This window comes from Panthera uncia (assembly GCF_023721935.1).
Source record: "Panthera uncia isolate 11264 chromosome E2 unlocalized genomic scaffold, Puncia_PCG_1.0 HiC_scaffold_19, whole genome shotgun sequence".
NCBI lineage: Eukaryota > Metazoa > Chordata > Mammalia > Carnivora > Felidae > Panthera > Panthera uncia.
Genome location: NW_026057588.1, coordinates 9,198,684 through 9,216,908, shown reverse-complemented (window position 1 = coordinate 9,216,908; position 18,225 = coordinate 9,198,684). Strand labels below are relative to the sequence as shown.

The window sequence follows — 18,225 nt, the reverse complement described above, 5'->3', positions numbered from 1 at the left end:
TTCCCTGGGAGAAGGTCATCTAGGCCCAACGAAGTTGAGTAAAGCTTCCAGAACACCCTTGCGTACCACCTAGACACACTCCCGCTTCCACCCACGGAGGGGTGTGGGGGGGGGGGTGCGGCGCCTTTAAGACTCCCGGAAACGGGACGGCAGGACCGGAAGTGATCCTCTTTCGTTCCCCTCTTCACGTGGTGCGGACCGGAAGTGACGCGCGCGGCCGGGGAGCTGCGGACGCGGAGGCCGACGGAGCCGGAGTCGCCGACGCCGCGGGGTCTCCGGGACAGGTGACCGGAGGAGGGGGCCGGGAGCACGCCCGGAGAGGGCGGGGCCTGGCGCCCCACGTGGGGGGAACGGGAGCGGGTGCAGGCGCGGCAGCGAGCCGCCCGCGGAGGCGGGGTCAGAGTACTCTGCGGGGGGCGGGGACTGGACGCCCACATGGAAAGCTTGAGGGGCGCTGGCGGGGCCGGACGTCGGCGGGTGGGCCGGACCCCGGCGGGCCGAGCTGTGGGCGGGGCCGGGGCGTGGGTGGGTAGAAGAGGGTGGGGCTGAAAAGTTGTGCCCGGGCCGGGGGCGGAGCCAAAATATTGCTCGGAGAGCTAGGGGGCGGGACCGGGACGCGGGCCGAACGTGCTGGGGGCGGGGCCAGAAAGTTTTGCCTGAGCTTCCCGCGGGTCCGGATCGTCGGCCCGCAAGTCAGGAGCGGATCCAGAGGCTGAGGCGAAGGCGGGGCGGGACCAAAAAGTTGTGGGTGGCGGGGGCCGTGGCCAGGGTGCTGGCGGGGAATGATGGGAGTGCAACCGGAAAGTTTTGCGGGACCCAGGGGTGCCGTCCGAGCGTTGGCACGCAAGCCGGCCCGGGAGCCAGAACCCTGACTGAGGGCGCAGGGGGCGGGACCGTGTTTCGAAGCGACGAAGGCTGGGAAGCAGGGGGCGTGACCGGGAGGTTGGCCGGGCGAGTCGGAGGCGGGGCCAGGGTGTTGGCTGGAGGGCCGTGGGCGGGGCCCATGTAATAACGCGAGAAGCAGGGGGCAGTTTCAGGTTGTTGCCCGGGGATCCGGGGGGGTGGGGTCAGAGGGTTGGCTGGGAAAGTCAGAAGCTGGGCCAGATTAAAGACGCGCGGGCGGGCGGGGTCTGAGGCCTAGCGGGTGGGGCGGGGCCAGAAAGTTAGTCCTGGAGGGGGGCGGGGCCGTGGCCGTGGCCTTCGGGTCCAGTTTGAGGCTGGAGCTTCCCCCCCACCTCCGGAAAGCCGCGCGCGGGCCGGGAAGTTCTGTCGGCGCCGGGCGGGGAAGTATTCACTGGGGAGGTTGAGCCAGGTCCGGGAAACCTCGCCATTGGGTACCAGGCTTGTTTTTGGAATCTGGCGGGGTGTTGGGGAGACAGCGGCACCTTTCTCGGGAAGCTGGAGGCGTGGGCTTAAAATGTTCTCCCAGGGTCAGGGCAGCCTATAGGCGTGGAGTTCGGGCTTGTTTTGACGGTGGGGTTATGGGACGATTCTGACACGTCCCTGGGAGAGAGGTGGATTTAGAGTGTTCACAGGGATGGAGCAGCACCAGAATGGACGCAGGAAGGTGGGCCTAGAATTTTCTTGTACTGGTTGGGGGGTGAGAGGATGTATCTAAAGCTCTCCGGAGATGGAGGTCTGGGTTAAAACTCCCAGCACTGGGGTGTGGAGGCTGGATTGGAATCTTCCTTTGGAAGGGAGCATTGTTGGCTGTTTCCTTAAGCGGCGGGGTGGGGCCAGAACTTTTCCCAAGGTGGGTGTGACTCTAGTGTCTAAGAAGCAAGTGGGTGGGCACAAACCATGGGAGGTGGCGGAGTCCAAATTTGTGCAGGTAAGGGGCAGGCTAGCCCTTTAAGACAGAGTGGAAATGAGGGCTAGAATCCCCTTGGGGTGCAGGTGTTGTTAATGCGCATGTGTGTTTGAGAGGAGCCCCCAGTACAGGAGAGGTGGAAGCAGACTGGGGAGTCATTGGCCTTAGTGCTCTGTTCCCTCTGTCCTCAGGAACCCCTGGTGCTGTGTCCGGATTCTGCAGGGGAAGTTTGCTGGGACCCTGGCCCCACCTAGCCAGTGGAATGGTGAGATGGAAAGTGGGGAGTCTCTGGAATCTGAGCTTTGGGGCAGGGAGCTTGGGAGGAGGGGACCCACGACTCAGACCCTGGATCGAATGCACTGGGATGGGTGTAGGTTTCCCTTGCTGTCTCTCAGCTGTCTCTTCTTCTTAGTCAGCCACACTGGATCTGAAATCGAAAGAGGAGAAAGATGCTGAGTTGGACAAGAGGATCGAAGCTCTTCGGCGAAAGAATGAGGCCCTCATACGGCGCTACCAGGTGCCCTAGCCCCGCCCTGGGAGACCCCATCCCCTCTCCTCCCCGCAGTGAGTTTCCCTCACCTCTCCCTTCCTTAAAACCTTTTCATGGCTTCCCATCACTCTCAGGATAAAAGCCAAAGGCCTTAGCCTGCCATTCCTTCCTTCATTCCATCCATCCATCATTCATTCACGAATACCCACCAAGGTCTTTACTGCCAGGCTCTGAGCTGAATGTTGTCAGGGATATAGCTGTGACTGAGACAGCCCTGGGCCTGTCCTTCTGGAGTTCACCATCAAGTAGGGGCACAGACCTTTCTTTAGGCAGTGATGACCCAGAGTGGGCTGGGCTGGGTAGTTCACGGGTCTGTGAGAGCCCAGAGTGGGGGTCTTCACCCAGTCTGGACGATATTAGGGAGGGCTTCCTAGAGGAAAGGATTCTGATACCTGAAGGGTGAGTAAGCTAGCTGAAGAGAAGAAGCGAACATGTTTTAAGCAGAGGGATTAGTTTGTGCAGAAACTTGAAACTTAGGGGCGCCTGGGTGGCTCAGTTGGTTAAACATCCTGCTTCGGCTCAGGTCGTGATCTCATGCTTCGTGGGTTTGAGCCCCCCTGCCGCCCTGTTGGGGCTCTGTGCTGACACTGTGGAGCCTGCTTGGGATTCTCTCTCTCTCTGCCCCTCCCCCTGCTCGCTTCTTCCCCATGCCTACCCCCCCCCCCCCAAATAAATAAACTTTAGGGAAAAAAAAGAAACCTGAAACTTCATGTGGGAAGGTCAGTGGAGGGATATGGACCCAGGGAGGTCAGCAGGGGTCACGCCACGCTGAGAATTTGTACGTTTTCTCGAGGGCACTGGGGAACCTTGGAGGGTTTTGAGCAGGAGTGGGGTCAGGTCAGAATAGCTTTTTAGGAAGAGCTCTTTGGCTGCTGTGTGCTGTTGAGTGGGAGGAGGTGATACCGGAGGCCAGAGGCCCAGGAGGAAGCTGAGGCAGGGACTCCCGTGGGGAGAGGAGGGACAGGGCTGTGGGGAGGACTCTGTGACAGGCAGTGGTGGGGGGAGGGGAGGGGAGGTGGTAGGAGGGGCCAGGATGAGGTCCAGGTCCTTGCCAGAAGTGGCAGAGTAGGTGGTGGGGTTATTCCTGAGGGGGGACTTAGGAGGAGGGGTGGGTTTCATTTATTCATGTTTCATGCATTCATTCACTTAAAAAACAAAAGCATATTGAATTTCTGTTGTGTGTCACGAAGCGTTCTAGGCTGGGGGGGTACATCAGTGGACAAAACAGACAGGTACCCCTGTCCTCAGGCCAATTCGGTTGCAGAGGGGAAAGCAGACAATAACCCAGATACGCATGATGCCAGGTAGTTGAGCAGGAGAAGGGACAGGAGAATGGCAGGGGAGGTGGTTTCTGTTAGTGGGTCAGGGAAGGCCTCTCTGAGGAGGGGACATTTCAGGAGCGGAAACCTGAAGGAGGTGAGAGGCTGAGGGCTCTCTGGGGGCAGAGGGAACAGCTGGTGCAAAGGCCCTGAGGCAGGGTTGAGCCTGGTGTGTTCTAGGAACGTTGAGGAGGGCAGAGTGAGCGAGGGGGGAGAGGAAGGGAGGGAGGGTGGCAGATGAGGTCAGGATGCTAACACGGCCAGACCCTGTAGGGCCCCGTAGGCTGTGGCTCTTGCCCAGAGCTGGGTACTGCAGGGGGGTTCTGCGGGAAGATGCCGAAGCGATCAGCTTTCTTGCCTGGAGCTCAGGAGAGAGGCCTAGGTGGGGGCCAGTCTTGGGGGAAGTTCATGGCGGCTGTGGGAATACCGCTGGTGCCAAGACCGCCGACCTCCTCCCGCTGACGTTTGCTCCTAGGAGATCGAGGAGGACCGTAAAAAAGCTGAACTCGAGGGAGTAGCGGTGACCGCGCCCCGGAAGGGCCGCTCGGTGGAGAAGGAGAATGTGGCCGTTGAGGTGGTGAGCTCCACACCGAGCTGGGCGACTCATTGGGCCGGGGGGCGGGCGATGAGCGTTGAGACCTGAGGCCGGAGAGCGCCCCTCTCCGCCTCAGCTGCCCCAGCCCTGTGGGCGGCCTCTGCTCCCACAGCTGCCCTCTGGGCTTGGGGGTCCCCGTCTCCTCATCTGAGTGACTGCACTTTTTCTCCCTTCCCTCTTGCAGGAGAAGAACTTGGGTCCCTCTCGGAGGTCTCCTGGGACCCCGCGGCCTCCGGGGGCCAGCAAGGGAGGCCGGCCCGTCCCCCAGCAGGGAGGCCGGGCAGGCGTGGGCCGGGTGGCCCGTAACTGGGAGGACAGTTCTGGGGAGCAGCCTCGAGGAGGAGCTGGGGGCCGCGGCCGGAGGGGCCGGGGCCGGGGGTCCCCTCATCTGTCTGGGGCCGGAGATGCCTCAACTGCCGACCGCAAATCCAAGGTGGGGGCCCGGGATGGGCTGGCGTCCTCTGGCTGATGCGCTTCCCGTCTCGTTCGCCTCGTTCCTGCCCGCACACGGACCGGCTTTCTGCATCTGTCTTCTTCCGCCCCTCCGTCGGCTCGTTCTCTCTCTCCTCCCTCCCCCACCCCTGACCGGTGTCGCGCGTCCTCTCCTTGTGTTTTTATCTCCGCTTGTTTTACTCTGTGTCTGGTGCACGCTTGCCACCCGCCGTGTCTTGCCCCATCTCTGTCCTCTCTCTGGCTCCTTCTCTCCAGTGCACGCGCTCTCCTTGGCTCTCTTTTTCTGTCTGTCTCGCTCCCTGGATCTGTTTGTGGGGAGCAGTGATGTTCTTCCTGAGACTGCTCTGCCGCCCGGATGTGGAGGTTAGCAGGCCGGGGGGGCTGCTGGACAGAGTGACTCAGCGCACCATGGACTTGGGCTCAACTTGGTTCGATGAGTTCCCCGTCCTTGGGCAGCTCCCTTCCCTGTGGGAGCTTCTTGGGGGAGTCCTAGAATCAGATTTAAAGGTTACTGTGAGCGTTCTGTGAACAGCAGGCACTTGAAAGCCTCAGAGTAAGCGTTGGAAGAATGTCACAGATGTTCATCTATTTGTCTACCTATTTGTTTTAGAGAGAGAACGCGAGCATGTGAGCAAGGGGCAGAGAGAGAGAATCTCGTGAGGTGCAGAGAGAGGGAGAGAGAGTCCTGGGCTGGGAGCGGGACTTAAGCTCACGAACCGTGAGATGGTGACCTGAGCCGAAATTGGATGGTTAACTGACGGAGCCACCCAGGCGCCCCACGGGTGTTTGTTTACCATTTGTACACGCTAAGCTGCCGTCACGTAAAAGACCCCCGAATACCATGGCTTAAACCAAGTGGAAGCTTATTTGTCTCCTGTGTGCCGAGCCCTGGGAACGAAAACGTCCTCTCCAGCAACCTGGCCGCCTGCTTATCTGAAATTCCGTTATCATGGAAGAAGGGGAGAAGGGATTGTGGGGGGGGGGGGGTCACCTCGCCATCTGCCAAGTAATTGCTGTTATTGCTGTCATTAGTTCTGTGGCAGCCAGGGTGTGTTGGGGTCCCCGGCTCCTTCCCCAGGTTCAGCGTTTCCCCAGGGAGCTTGACGGGTAAGATTTATTACGGTGCAAGGGCACAGAACAAAACCAGAGGGACAAGGCACGCGGGACTGAGTCTGGAGGGAGCCAGGTGCAGGCCCCCAAGCGTTCTCGTCTGGGGGAGTCACACGGGAGGGGGTCCTCCAGCGCTGAGTCGTGACAACCCACACAACGGGCTGTCTTCCGGGGACTCCCTAGAGACCAAGAACCCAAGGTTTTTACCGGGCTCTGGTCTTGTGGGGCCCCTCTGCCTTGCGCCTACCCAAATCCCGGACCTCGGAAGGAAAGCCGGCGTTCAGGGCACAGCTGTCGTTTGCACAGAGAGTCGAGGCACCCTGAGCCCCCTTTCTCAGTTAGCCGTTGACCGAGAACCTGCTGGGAGCCGAAGTCCCAGATGCCGGCCCAGGCCTTTGAGAGCAGGCCTGTCTAAGGAGGGAGTCTCCGGCTGGCAGCGGCTCCCCTCCTGCCCGGATGCCAGCGAGCAGTGGGCTTGTGCGGGTCTTCCTGACGGCCCGGTGTTTCCGTGTCCGTGTTCTTACCCCCTAGGAGTGGGAGGAGCGGCGCCGGCAGAACATCGAGAAGATGAACGAGGAGATGGAGAAGATTGCGGAGTATGAGCGCAACCAGCGGGTCAGTGCCCCGGGCGTCCCCGCGGCATGGCCCTCTGCCACCTCCCCGCCCCCCGTGAGCCCGCCAACCCCGTCCCCCACTCCCTGTGCCCGCAGGAAGGCGTGCTGGAGCCCAACCCGGTGCGGAACTTCCTGGACGACCCCCGGCGACGCGGCGGGCCCCTGGAGGAGCCTGAGCGGGACCGCCGGGAGGGCAGCCGCCGGCACGGGCGCAACTGGGGGGGACCCGACTTCGAGCGGGTGCGCTGCGGCCTGGAGCAGGAGCGGCAGGTGGGTGCCGGGTGCTGGGGCGCCCTGGCCTGGCCGCCGTCCTTCCTGCGGCGTAGGTTTGTGCGGGCCTGACCGAGACAGCAGGGCAGGGAGGGCCAGCCTCCGCGCCTGGTCTCTGAGCCCCAAGCCGATGGTCCGTTGCCGTGTGGGCACCGCAGCGCCCTCCCCTCCTGGCTCTCCGGTTTGCTCAGCCCCGTCCTCTCTCGATATCATCAGGAATGTTTACCGGGACCCACTGGGTGCTGCTGGGCACGGCCTTGGGTGCTGGGGCTGAGTCTTTGTTTTTTGTTTTTCTTTTTTTTTTTTTTTTTTTTTGGAGAGAGGGAGCAAGGGAGCAAGTGGCAGAGAGAGAGAGAGAGAGAGAGAGAGAGAGAATCCCAGGAGGGGCAGAAAGAGAGAGAGAGAGAGAAGCAGGGCTCCCATGAAGTGGGGCTCGTGCTCACCCGATGTGGGGACTCGAACTCACTGCCTGCGAAATCCTGACCTGAGCTGAAGTCAGGTGCTTAAGGACTGAGCCACTCAGGCGCCCTGGGGCTGAGTCTTAAACAAGGCCAAGCCCCCGCCCTAAAGAGGTTGATTCTGGTGGGAGCTACGTAAACAAGCGAGCATATAGTAAGGGTGAGCCAGCGTCAGACGTAAAATGCAGGGGAGGGGGCGTAGAGGGTGGAGACGGGGTGCCGCTTGGGGAGAGATCTGGGATGGCCTCTGAGGAGGCGCCACACGAGCAGACCGCGCGTTCGTATCTCTGGCCTGTCACCTCCTTGTGTGACCTTGAGCACGGCAGGCCTGGGGGAGAGACGGGGGCGGGCTGGCCGGTGGCTCGGGGCCCTGACTGCCCGTCTGCGGGGCGGGACAGGGCCGCCGGGCCGGCCTGGCTGCCGCTGGCGACATGACGCTGTCCATGACGGGCCGGGAGCGGTCGGAGTACCTGCGCTGGAAGCAGGAGAGGGAGAAGATCGACCAGGAGCGGCTGCAGAGACACCGCAAGCCCACCGGCCAGTGGCGGCGGGAGTGGGATGCCGAGAAGACGGACGGGATGTGAGTGTCCTCTCTGGCTCCTCGACCTTGACCCCTGACGCCTTCGTCGCCTTCTGGCGCCCCGCCGCGTGTGTCGGGTTCGAGGTCACCATCACCAAATCCCCGGCACGTCAAACCAGTTTCTCGTGTCTGCGGGTCAGCTGGGTTCGGCTGATCCACGCCGGGCCCCGTAGGCCGCGGGTCCGGCTGCGCCTGGCTTCTCCATGCGGGCGGAACTCCGTTCTGCTCCGTGTGGGTTCGTGCTGGGGTTCAGGCTGAAGGGAGCAGCTCTCCAGAGAGGTGCTGGTCACGGCATTGGCAGATGAGCAGGAGGGGGGAGCAGGCACGTCCGTTCTGGTAGCAGCAGACCCAGCGTCGCTGGGGCCAGAGATTAAGCTGCCCTAGTAGATGGTGCCACGGCCCCGCGGCCAAGGGCACGGATGGAAATTCTGCACGGGGGGGGGGGGGGGCATGAGAAACTGCTAACAGTGATTAGACCTTCGCACCCCCCTCCCTCACCAGCCTGTCCCCCACCAACCCAGCCCCTTATCCAGGCGGCACTGGTATCCTTTTGTGACTCCGTGCTCTTTGAGGTCCCCGGAAACATCCAGTTAGCCCAACTTAAAGCGAAGCTATACCCTTGTGTCCCGGACCCGAAGACCAACTTCCATACCAGAGAGCTGGCCAATAGCAGTCTAAAGACTGCTATTAAAAACTTAAGTTTTTAACGTTAGTTATTTAATCTTTATTTTTGAGAGAGACAGAGTGAGGGTGAGTGGGGGAGGAACAGAGAGAGGGAGACACAGAATCCGAAGCAGGCCCCAAGCTCTGAGCTGTCAGCACGGAGCCTGATGTGGAGCTCGAACCCACGAATCGCGAGGCCACGACTTGGGCTGAAGTCGGATGCTTAACCGACTGAGCCACCCTGGCGCCCCCGCAGCTGTAGTTTTCCATGCCATCCCGCGCCCTTTGCTGCTTTGCAAGTTTCCACGCCTGTCACTTTTGTCGCTGGCACGGGCTGAAGAAAGAGGGTGTTGGCTGTGTGCCTGGGTGGTCTGAGCATTTCTCTGTGGGTTGTGAGCCCAACCGGTGCAAGCGTGAGGAGGTCTCTGCACAGACGTTGTGGCGGATCCTTCTAAGGTGCGGGCAGCCGGGCTTCTAGCGGGATGCTCTCCGGGTTGGGAACGAGAACGTAATCGTTCTTCCTCGAGCCCCCGAAGCAGCACGCAGCACGCCTCGTTAGCGCGTGGGTACGTTGATTTCGGCAGCAAACGTTGATTGAGTCCCTCCTCTGTGTCACGAAGGGTGGTGGGGATTCTAGGGGATGGGGACACGACAGTGAACAAAACCGCTTCTGCCTTCAAGGGACCTAGATTCTAGTTGGAAAGGTGGACAGTGAATAGATCCAACGGCAGCTCATGAAGAACAACGGAGTGTGGAGAAGGATGGAGACCCTTCTTTTAGACTTGGGTGATGCGCGTGTGACAATATGTGATTATTTTCGACCGGGGTTTAGGAGGGTCTGAGCGGAAGCCTGGAGGAGGTGAGGGTGCCGGCCGAATGGCCTGGGGAGGTGTCCCCAGGGGCAGTGGGTGCAAAGGCCCTGAGGCAGGAGCGCGGTGTGGTAGGAGTGCTAGCAAGTGAGGCCTGACTGGAAGCTGGGGATTACGTGCTTTCGGAGTTTTTGTTTTGGGGGTCAAATACTGAATTTTTTCTTTCTGTTAAGCTACCCGCTCGCCCCCTTCTCTCTTCTCCCCAGGTTCAAGGATGGCCCAGCCGCTGCCCTCGAACCATCCCATCGCTATGGTGAGCGGGTGTCCTTGGGTGGGGTGGGGCCACTGGCTGGGCCGGGCGAGGGGGTCAGTTTGTGCCCTGACCCCTCCTGGCTTCTGTTGCAGATGATCAGGCCTGGGCTCGGCCCCCCAAGCCCCCCACTTTCAGGGAGTTCCTGTCCCAGCACAAAGCGGAGGTCAGCCGCAGGAGGAGGAAGGGTAGCCGACCCCAGACCAAGGCAGCCCCTCGTGCCTACAGGTGGGGGCACCCCCTCCCCTGGCGTGTGCAGGGCCCCCACTCGCAGCGGTGGTTCTAGACCTGGTCGTCCTGACTTGTGTATGTGTGGCTTTGTCTCTGCCGTCTCGTCCCTGTCTGTTCTCGGGTACGTGTGTCTCTCTTGTGGGTCAGGCTCTTGCTTCTGGGGAGTGGGGGCCTCCGTCTCTGCTCTACCCCCATCCCTCTCCTCGTCCCCCCTCTTCTTTTCTGCCGCCTGGCCCCCCTCCATCTATCTGTGCCTGATAACCTGGGGACACAGACTCGCCGTTTCCTCCCCAGTGCTCCGGCATGCTGGGTCCTCACCCGCAAACCTACAGCCCCCTCTCGCCCGGAGTTGAATTTTGCAGCTTTTCTCCGGAGAGGATCTGGAGGTGGGAAGCCCCTTCCCGTCCACCCGGGCCTCACCCCTCTCCTTGGTCCCCTCCAGTGACCATGACGACCGCTGGGAGACGAAGGAGGCAGCGTCCCCAGCCCCTGAGGCCCCACAGCCCCCTCCACCCGAGGAGACGCCCGTGCAGGTGAGGCGGGCTGTCCTCTCCGGGCAGGGGGGTGGGGGTGCTCCGGGTCCACGCCCGCTCCCCCGACCTGCCCTGTGCTCCCCGCAGCAGCCGCTGGAGACCCCAGCTCCTCCTGCCCACCGGCCTCCTGAGGATGACGGGGAGGAGGACGAGGGGGAGGATGAGGAATGGGAAGATGTGAGTGAGGAGGAGGAGGAGATCGAGGAGGAGGGGGAGGAGGAGGAAGAGGCCATCGAGGAGGAAGAAGAACCAGCCCAAGACCACCAACCCCAAGAGGCTGCGCCCACCGGAAGCCCCACCGGTGAGCAGGCTGACAAAGAGCCCTCCAGGCCCGAGGAGCCCCTGCCACTTCCCCGGGCCCCTGCCACGCCTTCTAGCCCCTTCTCGCCCCCTGGGGGCCACCAGCCCGTGTCTGACTGGGGTGAAGAGGCAGAGCTGAATACTTCCCCCAACGCCCTCTCTCCGGGTGAGGCCTGGCCGTTTGGAAATGCATGAAGCTGGCTGCTTGTGTGTGTGCTGGAGGGGTGCACTGGCGGGCGGGGAACCATCGGGGGCTGGGTTCCCCCCGCCCCTTCACTGGGACCCCGTGTCCCCCCCCCCCCCGGGGGGGGGGGGGGCGGGCCCCGCCTCCCCCTGGGAGGCCCCCCCCCCCCCCCCCCCCAGATCCTGCCCGTGCTCTGGGCCACAGAGGCCCCTCCCCAATAAAGAGTTCACGTCCTCGAATGATATTCCCCAGGTGTGTCCTTGAACACCCCCTCCCACTCCCCCAGGGCCTTCTCTCTCACGGTGGGGATAAATATGGAGGGGTAGGGGCTTGACTGGGCCTCCCCCCTTCCCCAGGAGGTGACCAGCCAGCCCCTGCCTCCCTCGAGAGTGGGCCCTGCCTCCCAGGAACCCAGAAAGCTGAAGAGGAAGGGTCTGAGGCAGCTTCAGGTGGGGGAGTGGACGGGGCCCCAGAAGATGGCCTTCTTCCTCTTTTTCTCCCCCTGGGGCTGAGGGGAGGGCTTGGGGAGAGGATAGAGTGGAGCTGGGTGTGCGGGGAAGCCGCGGATGGGGGGGAGGGGTGAGGCTACAACGCTTGGGATTGGGTGAGATTGGAGCCCAGGTCAAGGGGGTGGAGCTAAATGGAGGCCCTCTGGGGCCTAGCGCTTGGAAGAATGGTGGGGGTGGGGGAGGGGAGCGAGGGTGGGATTAGGATTTAGAGGCTGACCCCAGGGGTTGGGGGATAAAGTCTAAATATGATGGGGTGGGGCTAGGCCCAAGGGGTAGGGCTAAGGGCAGGATTAGGAATTTAAATAGGTCGTCTTCAGCCAGACCACCCTGAGCGCGCCCTATCTCGTCTGATAGCGGAAGCTAAGCAGGGTCGGGCCTGGTTAGTACTTGGATGGGAGGAATTTAAATAGGTCAAAAGTAAGAATGGAAGGGGGGGGGTCCTAAGCGAGTAGAGGAAATCAGAATCGAAATGCCATTTCCCGTTAGAATGTTGGGCCCAACCACCTCCATCAGTGCGAGCCGGGTTGGGAACCATGGTGGACCTCCCCAGGCGTGACATTAGAGTTTGGGGGGCAGAGCGAAGGAAGATCTGGTTAGAACTCAGGTGGGCAAGGGCAAAGGGGGGCAGGGGCAAGAGGGCGGGCACTCTTGGGGCTAGTTTAGGTCCGTGGGGGACTGGGCGGGGGTGGGGGAGGCTGGAGTCTGAGAGGACAGAGTTTAGGATGGTCGGCGAGGGCAGGGTGTCCAGGCGTTTCTCGTCTTCGCCTTTGGGCCCTTTGCTGGCCAAGTGACTGTGATCTTGCTGTACCAGATAGCTTCCTCGATTGTAAATAGGGTTCTGCTGGGGTGCATGCAGTTTGTGGGGCCCCCTGCGAGGATTAAAGGGAGTCCGAGGCCCATAAACCATTTAGCGCAGGGCGACTGAAGCTAGGCTCAGTTGGGATCAGAGACGGAACTAGACGGGTGGAGGGTGGGGGAAACTGTTCCCTCCGCTGACTGCCCCTTCTCTCCCCCAGAGGCGGGCACTGAGGGTCAGGAGACCGCGGAGATCACCGACTTCCAGAGGGTGCGTTTCTGCAAGGTGGTGGCGGCCGCTCCGCCACCGGGGGCCGCCCGCTGACCGCGCCTGCAGACTGCGGCCTCCGCGTTCTGCACTAACCTCCTGCCGCCTTGCTCCTCTGTCCTCTGCTTCCGTCACGCTCCAGCCAGGAGAGGGTTAAATGTAAGGGGGGCGGAGTCAGGGCCAGTGAACGGGGTGGGACCAGGGCAATAGGCAAGTCTCACGAATGGGGGGCGCCGTGGCACCGGGAGGGTTGAGACGCCCCCGAGTTACCCACCTAATGGCAGCCATGGGGGGCTAGGTGCCGGTCCCCGGATCTAGATTCCCGCCTCCTGGAGTTTCCATCTGGGGCATGGCAAATAGCCGGTGACTCTCCCGCAGGACTTGGAATTACTAGGCCACCGGCCTTCTCTCATTAAACGCAGTGCTTCCGCTAACCTTTGAACTGTGTTTCTGGAGGGCAGGCTGGGTTGCTGTGCTTGGCGGGCTTTTCCATGGCGGAAGAGGCGGGAGGAAGGGGTCTTCCTTCCTCCACTCCCCTGATACGTCTTCCCTCCCCCCCCCCCCCTCTCGCAGGCCTCCCCGAATTCCTGAAGACGCTGCTGGGAGGGGACTGAAGCTTCCCCGCCTTGATGGGGAGGGGGCGGCAGGAGGGGGTTAGTCTGGATTTCCAGGCTGCGCTCTCTCCTCCCCGGAGACTGCTCTGGATCCCATGACTTTAGGGAGAGGGAGAAACTGAGGGTGGTGGGGAGGCGTTGGGGAAGGGGCGTGACTGGCTTATGGGGCAGAGCTGGAGCTTCGGGGCGTTGAATTTAGATCTCTGGACGCGAAGTAAGGATGAGGTGCCGTGAGGGGCGTGGCTAGGGTGCCTGGGCGGGGCCACAACTCGTGGGTGAGGTGAGGTTGGGACATAGGCGGGCCTTAGATGTGGTGTGGGGCCGCGACAGCAGGTTTAGATGCGAGTTCTTAACGCGGCTGTGGGGGGCAGTCCTCGGTGGAGGGCGTGGCCAATGCGGGGCTAGAACCAATGGGCTGAGGCGGCGGAAAGTTGCGGAGCCTGGACTAGAGAGTGTGAATCCAAGAAGAGGAGAGGGTGGCTTCGAGTGCTAGAATCGAGTGTGATTCAGAGAAAGGCAAGTTAGAAGCGGGGAGGACCTGCGGCTAAGGTGGGGCGGGGTTTGTGAGGCTTGAACCTCGTAAGGGCTTGGGGCTCGGAGGCTGGGCTTAGATGCCCGGGAGAAGTCTGTGTCCCGAAAGGGGACGGGGTTGGGGCGCGGGGAGGAGGCCAGAAGGAGGAGGGCGGGGCTAAGTGCTGGGCGGGTTCGCATTTAAGAGGTGTGGGCGTCACACCGAAGCCTGGCAGTAGTTGCCAGCTGCGTTTGCGGACCTGGGGCGGGGTCAGAGCCAAGTGGGGGTGGGGTCAGGGCGCTAGTTAAGTCTTAGCTTGATAATGGTTGGCTGGAGTCTGGGGAGGGGGTGGGTCCAGGATGCGGAGGAGACCAGCCCGCGCGGGGGCGTGATCATCCTGGCGGGGGCGGGGTTGGATCAAGGAGATGCAGAGCGCGGGGGCGGGCCCGGGGAGGGGGCGGGCCCAGGGCGCGGGGGCGGGGCCTGTGCGGGCCGCTGCGCCGGGCGGAGTGGGCTGCGGGGATGCGGGGCACGAGCTGCGTGGGCGGCGGCGGCGAGAGCCCGGGTGGCGCCGGGCTGAGCGAGGGCCCGCGGGGCCGCTGGCTGCGCCTGGCCCCCGTCTGCGCCTACTTCCTCTGCGTCTCGTTGGCCGCCGTGCTGCTCGCCGTCTACTACGGTCTCATCTGGGTTCCCACGCGGCCCCCCGCGGGCCCCGCCGGCCCGCCGCCCAGCGCGCCGTCTCCTCCGTGCGCCGCCCGCCCGGGCGCGCCGCCTGCCCCGGCGCCTGCCGCTGCCTCGATCTCCTGCCTCCTGGGAGCCCCCGGCGGGCCGCGACCCCAGCTCGAGCTGCCGCGCAGCCGCCGCCGCCGCCACAGCGACCACAGCCGCCGCCCGAACCACCGCCAGACACCCAGAGAGAGGCCGGAGGCCGCGGGGGGGCGAGGACCCGGGTAGCCGTCCCTTCCACCCCCTGCTGGATCTCCGGCCCTCGAGAGGCCGGCGCCCCCGCGGCGGATGCTCCGTACCCGGTCGGGCCCGGGCTCCGTCTTCACTACACCGCCCAGCGTCTCCGGAGTCGTCATCCTGAAGAATGGGGAGCGAAGGGGAGCTGGCTTGGGGCCTCGCTCCTCTGCCGTCAGGCTTCTCCGCCATCAGGCTCCTCTGCCATCAGACCGGGGTCCTCCACCATCTGGCAGACCCTCTCCTGACCTCTGCCTTCTGACCCCCTCCATGGGATTCTGAGCACAGAGCCCACAACCCGCCCTCCTCCTCTCTGAATCTCCGTGTCCGTATGTCCCCCCTGCAATAAACTCCAGCCCCAAGTGCCTGGTGCTGTGTTTGTTGTATTGTTTTCGAGATGTCTCTCTTTTCAAGTTTGTAAGGGGAAGGCCTTCCCGGCGTCCGATCCTCGTGTCTTTTGCCCTGGGTGGCTCGGGTGGGCTCTCCCTTGACCTGGGCGGGCGTGTTTTTCTTTTCTCATCGCCGACACTTAGCCTTTGGGGTGGGGAGAAGAGGCTTATCTGCAACAGAGCAGTTGAAGGTCAGACAGCGTGAAGGACTTCGCAGTTTTGTGTCCGCTTGGGGCAGAAGACAAGTGCCTCTGGAGAGAAGCAGACAGTCCGCCCTCTTGTTCCAGCACAGATGAGGGGAGAGGTGGGATGGTTTCGCACAAGCATTGGGGTCTTCAGGGATTGCGATTAGTGTGATTATAGCGTCAGGCAGAGAGGCTGAGTCCCCCTGAGATGTCAGGATTGCTGCTGGGAGGTAGTGAGGCCTTCTTCCCTGGGTCTGAGAGCTGAGGGTGGACAGGGGTGTGGTGGGGCTGTGCCTCCCTGGAAATCACAGAGGAAGTTGGCCAGTACTGTGCTGCCTTTAAAGATTCGTACAACCTCTCTGGTCTGCAGTGCTGCTGGTGGACCGAGGCAGAGAAATTCCAGGCCTGCCGAAAGAGTCCGAAGTGGTTGAATGTATCTCCTCCCCGCAGAGGACTGAGGCCTGGCTCTGGGCAGGGCATTGGACCCTATACGCAGGTAGCGGTTTTCTCGTCTAGCCTCCTCCTTTGAACTGGGGACTTTCCCAGGGGAGTGAAACTGAACCTCCTCCCTCAGGCTGGGACATCAGTGGATATGGACTGGGCTGAGAATGTCAGTCATTCTGTGTCCCTCGTTCCCTCCCTTCTATCCGTCCAGCACCACTTCCCAGAGGGTGTCTCCAAACCGAAGGGGAACTCAGGGACCCGGCACCCCTTTATGGTTAGCATAGGGCACTGACCGGGGAGCCAAGATGCCCAGATCCAAATTCCAGCTCTTCCTCTCCCTAGCTGTGTGACCTTGGGCAGGTTACTCAACCTTCCTGGTCCTGTGAAACGAAGATGATGATCGTACTTCCAGAGTAAATTAGTGATCCAAAGCCTTTCAAACGGCATCACACGTTCCTTCTCTCCACCCGCCTCTGTCCCTCAGGGATTTAAAAAAAACCACAGCTTGGATCCCGAGGGATGTCAAGTCGGCCCAGAGCTCTGGACACCAGCAAGTGGTGAGTTGGAGGTGGGGACCCTCTGCATCTCTGAACCCTCTCGGCTCTCTAGCTTCCTGCCCTCTTCTCCCAGCTCCGTTGCTCCCCATTCCTCGGTTTCTCTTCCTGTCTCTGTGTCTCCCTCGCCACCCTGCTCTCTCCCCCTTCCGTCCCTGCCTCTCTGTCTCTCCCTGCCATCTCTCAGTGTTGTCTCTGCCTCTGTCCCTCACTCGGTGCTCTCTCTGACTCACTCTCTTCAGTCTCTGTCGCTTTCCGCCCCAGCTCTCTCTCTGTGTCTCCTCCCTCCCTCCCCTTGCTCCCCCCCTCCCCATCCTGCCCCAACACCCCCCCTCCCTCTCCCCCCCTTCTCGGTTCTTCCCCAGCTCAGTCCCCCGGTGCCCTATCTCCTCTCCCATCTTTGGCTGTCTTCCTTATCTCTCAGTCTCTCTTTTGGTCACTGCCTCTTAATTTTGCACTTAACAAACACTTACTGAGCATTTACTCTGTGCCAGGCCTTATTCTAGGCACCTGGGTCACAGCGGTGAACAAAACAGGCAAAGCTTCCTGCTTTCGAGGGAGCTGACCTATTGCTGGAGAGACAGACAAGAAGCATGATGAGTGACTTAAATACATGTTATGTCTGTTAACAAGAAGCACAACGGACGAAGGTAATCAGGGGGACAGGGAGTAATGGAGTTGCTGGTTCCTGGGCAGATGCCAAAGAGGTAAGGGCCGGGCGTACAGATCTCTGGCGGGAAGAGTGTTCCAGGACGTGGGAACAACAAGTGCGATAGCCCTGAGGCTCAGGTGCTTGGCCGGTTCAAGGAACCATGAAGAAGCCAGGGAGTGAGCAGAGTGAGTGAAGGAGAGAGCAGGAAGGGAGGCAAGAGTAAGAGAGAGAGAGAGAATGGGGGCAGATTGTACAGAACCTCAAAGACCCACCGTGAGGTCTTTGGCTTTTACTTTGAATGAGGTAGAACCATGGAAAGTTCTTGAGCTGAGGAGGGACAGAGCCCGCTTAGGTGTTAACGGGACCCTCTGATTGCCGCGTGGGAATAAAGTGTAGGGGGCGCGAGGGTGGAAGCTGGGGCCCAGGGAGGAGGCCACGGCCATGGTTCAGGTGAGAGACAGTGGCTAGAACAAGGTAGTGGCCTGGAGGACACGTGGGTGGTCAAAATCTTAGTGTGTGTGTGAAATACACATAGCATAAAAGTTACCACTTGAGCCATTTTATTTTAAAATTGTGTTGTTGTTTTTTTAATAGCGTGAGCAGGGGAGGGGCGGAGAGAGAGGGAGACACAGAATCCGAAGCAGGCTCCAGGCTCTGAGCTGTCAGCACAGAGCCCGATGTGAGGCTCGAACTCACAAACCGCGAGATCATGACCTGAGCCGAAGTCGGACGCTTCACCGACTGAGCCACCCAGGCGCCCCCGCAGCAGGGTCTCTTAAAGGGAGAGCCGAGCAGCACCCTTGGGTGGCCATCACAGGGCCCTACAGTGTTTCTAGTTCTTTCGGGGCTTAGGGGCAGCCTCACCCCCAAGGGGCTTTGCAGGGTGCCCACGGACGGAGGCACCTGGGAACTCATTCCCATCCCTGGGAGAGAGGGAGGCCTCGCCCCTCCTGGTGGGCTGAAGGGCTTTCTTTCAACTTGGTGGGATCAGTGCAGGTCACATGACAAACCTGGACCCCCGTGCCTGTGCCAGGGGCCGTCAGGTGCGGTTGGTTGAGGCTTGGGTTCCATCACGCGCTGGCGCGAGAAGGCGGGATTACTCTAAACGGTTCGGCCAATCGCGACCCACCGCTGGATCAAGCCCAAGGCCGTAGACCTCCCCGCTGCAGCCCAACCGCAAGGGCTGGAACTTCCAGGAGGGGGCGCCAAAGCGTCGCCGTCCTCCCGGAAGCCTACCCTGGCCGGGATCCAAGATTCACAATCACGGCAGAAACATTTGTACCTGCACGTTCCAGGGGCCTGCTAGGAGGGTCCCGTGTCCCGAATTCCCAAAAGCCGTGACAACCAAAACAGGTTCTTTGGGGGGGTAGTTCGGGCGCAGTCTCACATGGTGGCAAATCAACTGATAAGAGTTATTTACTTTTTTTTTTTTTTTTTTTTTTTAATTCTGGACTGGCGCTAATTCGTAAGTTTGTTGAAGGGAAAGATGATCTTTCCACACCGCTTTGGGGTTAAACTTTCTATTATTTACACCCTTTATTTATCTCCGTTGGTG

The 18,225-nt window shown here is 61.4% G+C and overlaps 2 protein-coding genes across 7 annotated transcripts; both read left to right on the top strand.

Annotated features, from left to right (window-relative positions):
• The first annotated feature begins 154 nt into the window (after positions 1 to 154).
• On the top strand, positions 155 to 13,084 carry CCDC9 (coiled-coil domain containing 9). 6 transcript variants are annotated; one of them, XM_049621780.1, is made up of 15 exons: positions 156 to 284; positions 2,002 to 2,075; positions 2,223 to 2,327; positions 4,155 to 4,256; positions 4,459 to 4,707; positions 6,369 to 6,452; positions 6,548 to 6,721; positions 7,578 to 7,759; positions 9,498 to 9,544; positions 9,637 to 9,769; positions 10,215 to 10,305; positions 10,396 to 10,606; positions 11,146 to 11,238; positions 12,315 to 12,364; positions 12,935 to 13,084. In XM_049621780.1, the coding sequence occupies exons 2-15, from the start codon at positions 2,073 to 2,075 to the stop codon at positions 12,950 to 12,952; spliced, it is 1,542 nt and encodes a 513-aa protein (XP_049477737.1). In that variant the 5' UTR covers positions 156 to 284; positions 2,002 to 2,072; the 3' UTR covers positions 12,953 to 13,084. The 6 variants fall into 6 exon arrangements, with proteins under 6 accessions (XP_049477735.1, XP_049477737.1, XP_049477736.1 ...); XM_049621778.1 differs by lacking the exon at positions 12,935 to 13,084 and having other exon boundaries at positions 155 to 284; positions 4,155 to 4,253; positions 12,315 to 12,705; XM_049621776.1 differs by lacking the exons at positions 156 to 284; positions 12,935 to 13,084 and adding an exon at positions 1,085 to 1,312 and having other exon boundaries at positions 12,315 to 12,705.
• An 867-nt stretch (positions 13,085 to 13,951) lies between these two features.
• On the top strand, positions 13,952 to 14,811 carry INAFM1 (InaF motif containing 1). Its single transcript, XM_049621781.1, has one exon. The coding sequence runs from the start codon at positions 14,009 to 14,011 to the stop codon at positions 14,438 to 14,440; it is 432 nt and encodes a 143-aa protein (XP_049477738.1). The 5' UTR covers positions 13,952 to 14,008; the 3' UTR covers positions 14,441 to 14,811.
• The last annotated feature ends 3,414 nt before the right edge of the window (positions 14,812 to 18,225 follow it).

What these genes read in the sequence shown, in the direction of transcription:
- INAFM1 (XM_049621781.1), top strand. Translation starts at nt 14,009, where the DNA reads ATGCGGGGCACGAGCTGCGTGGGCGGCGGCGGCGAGAGCCCGGGTGGC.
- CCDC9 (XM_049621776.1), top strand. An exon ending in CCGAGGAGACGCCCGTGCAG is followed by an intron (nt 10,306 to 10,395) that starts GTGAGGCGGGCT and finishes TCCCCGCAGCAG; the next exon opens with CCGCTGGAGACCCCAGCTCC. An exon ending in AGGGTCTGAGGCAGCTTCAG is followed by an intron (nt 11,239 to 12,314) that starts GTGGGGGAGTGG and finishes TCTCTCCCCCAG; the next exon opens with AGGCGGGCACTGAGGGTCAG.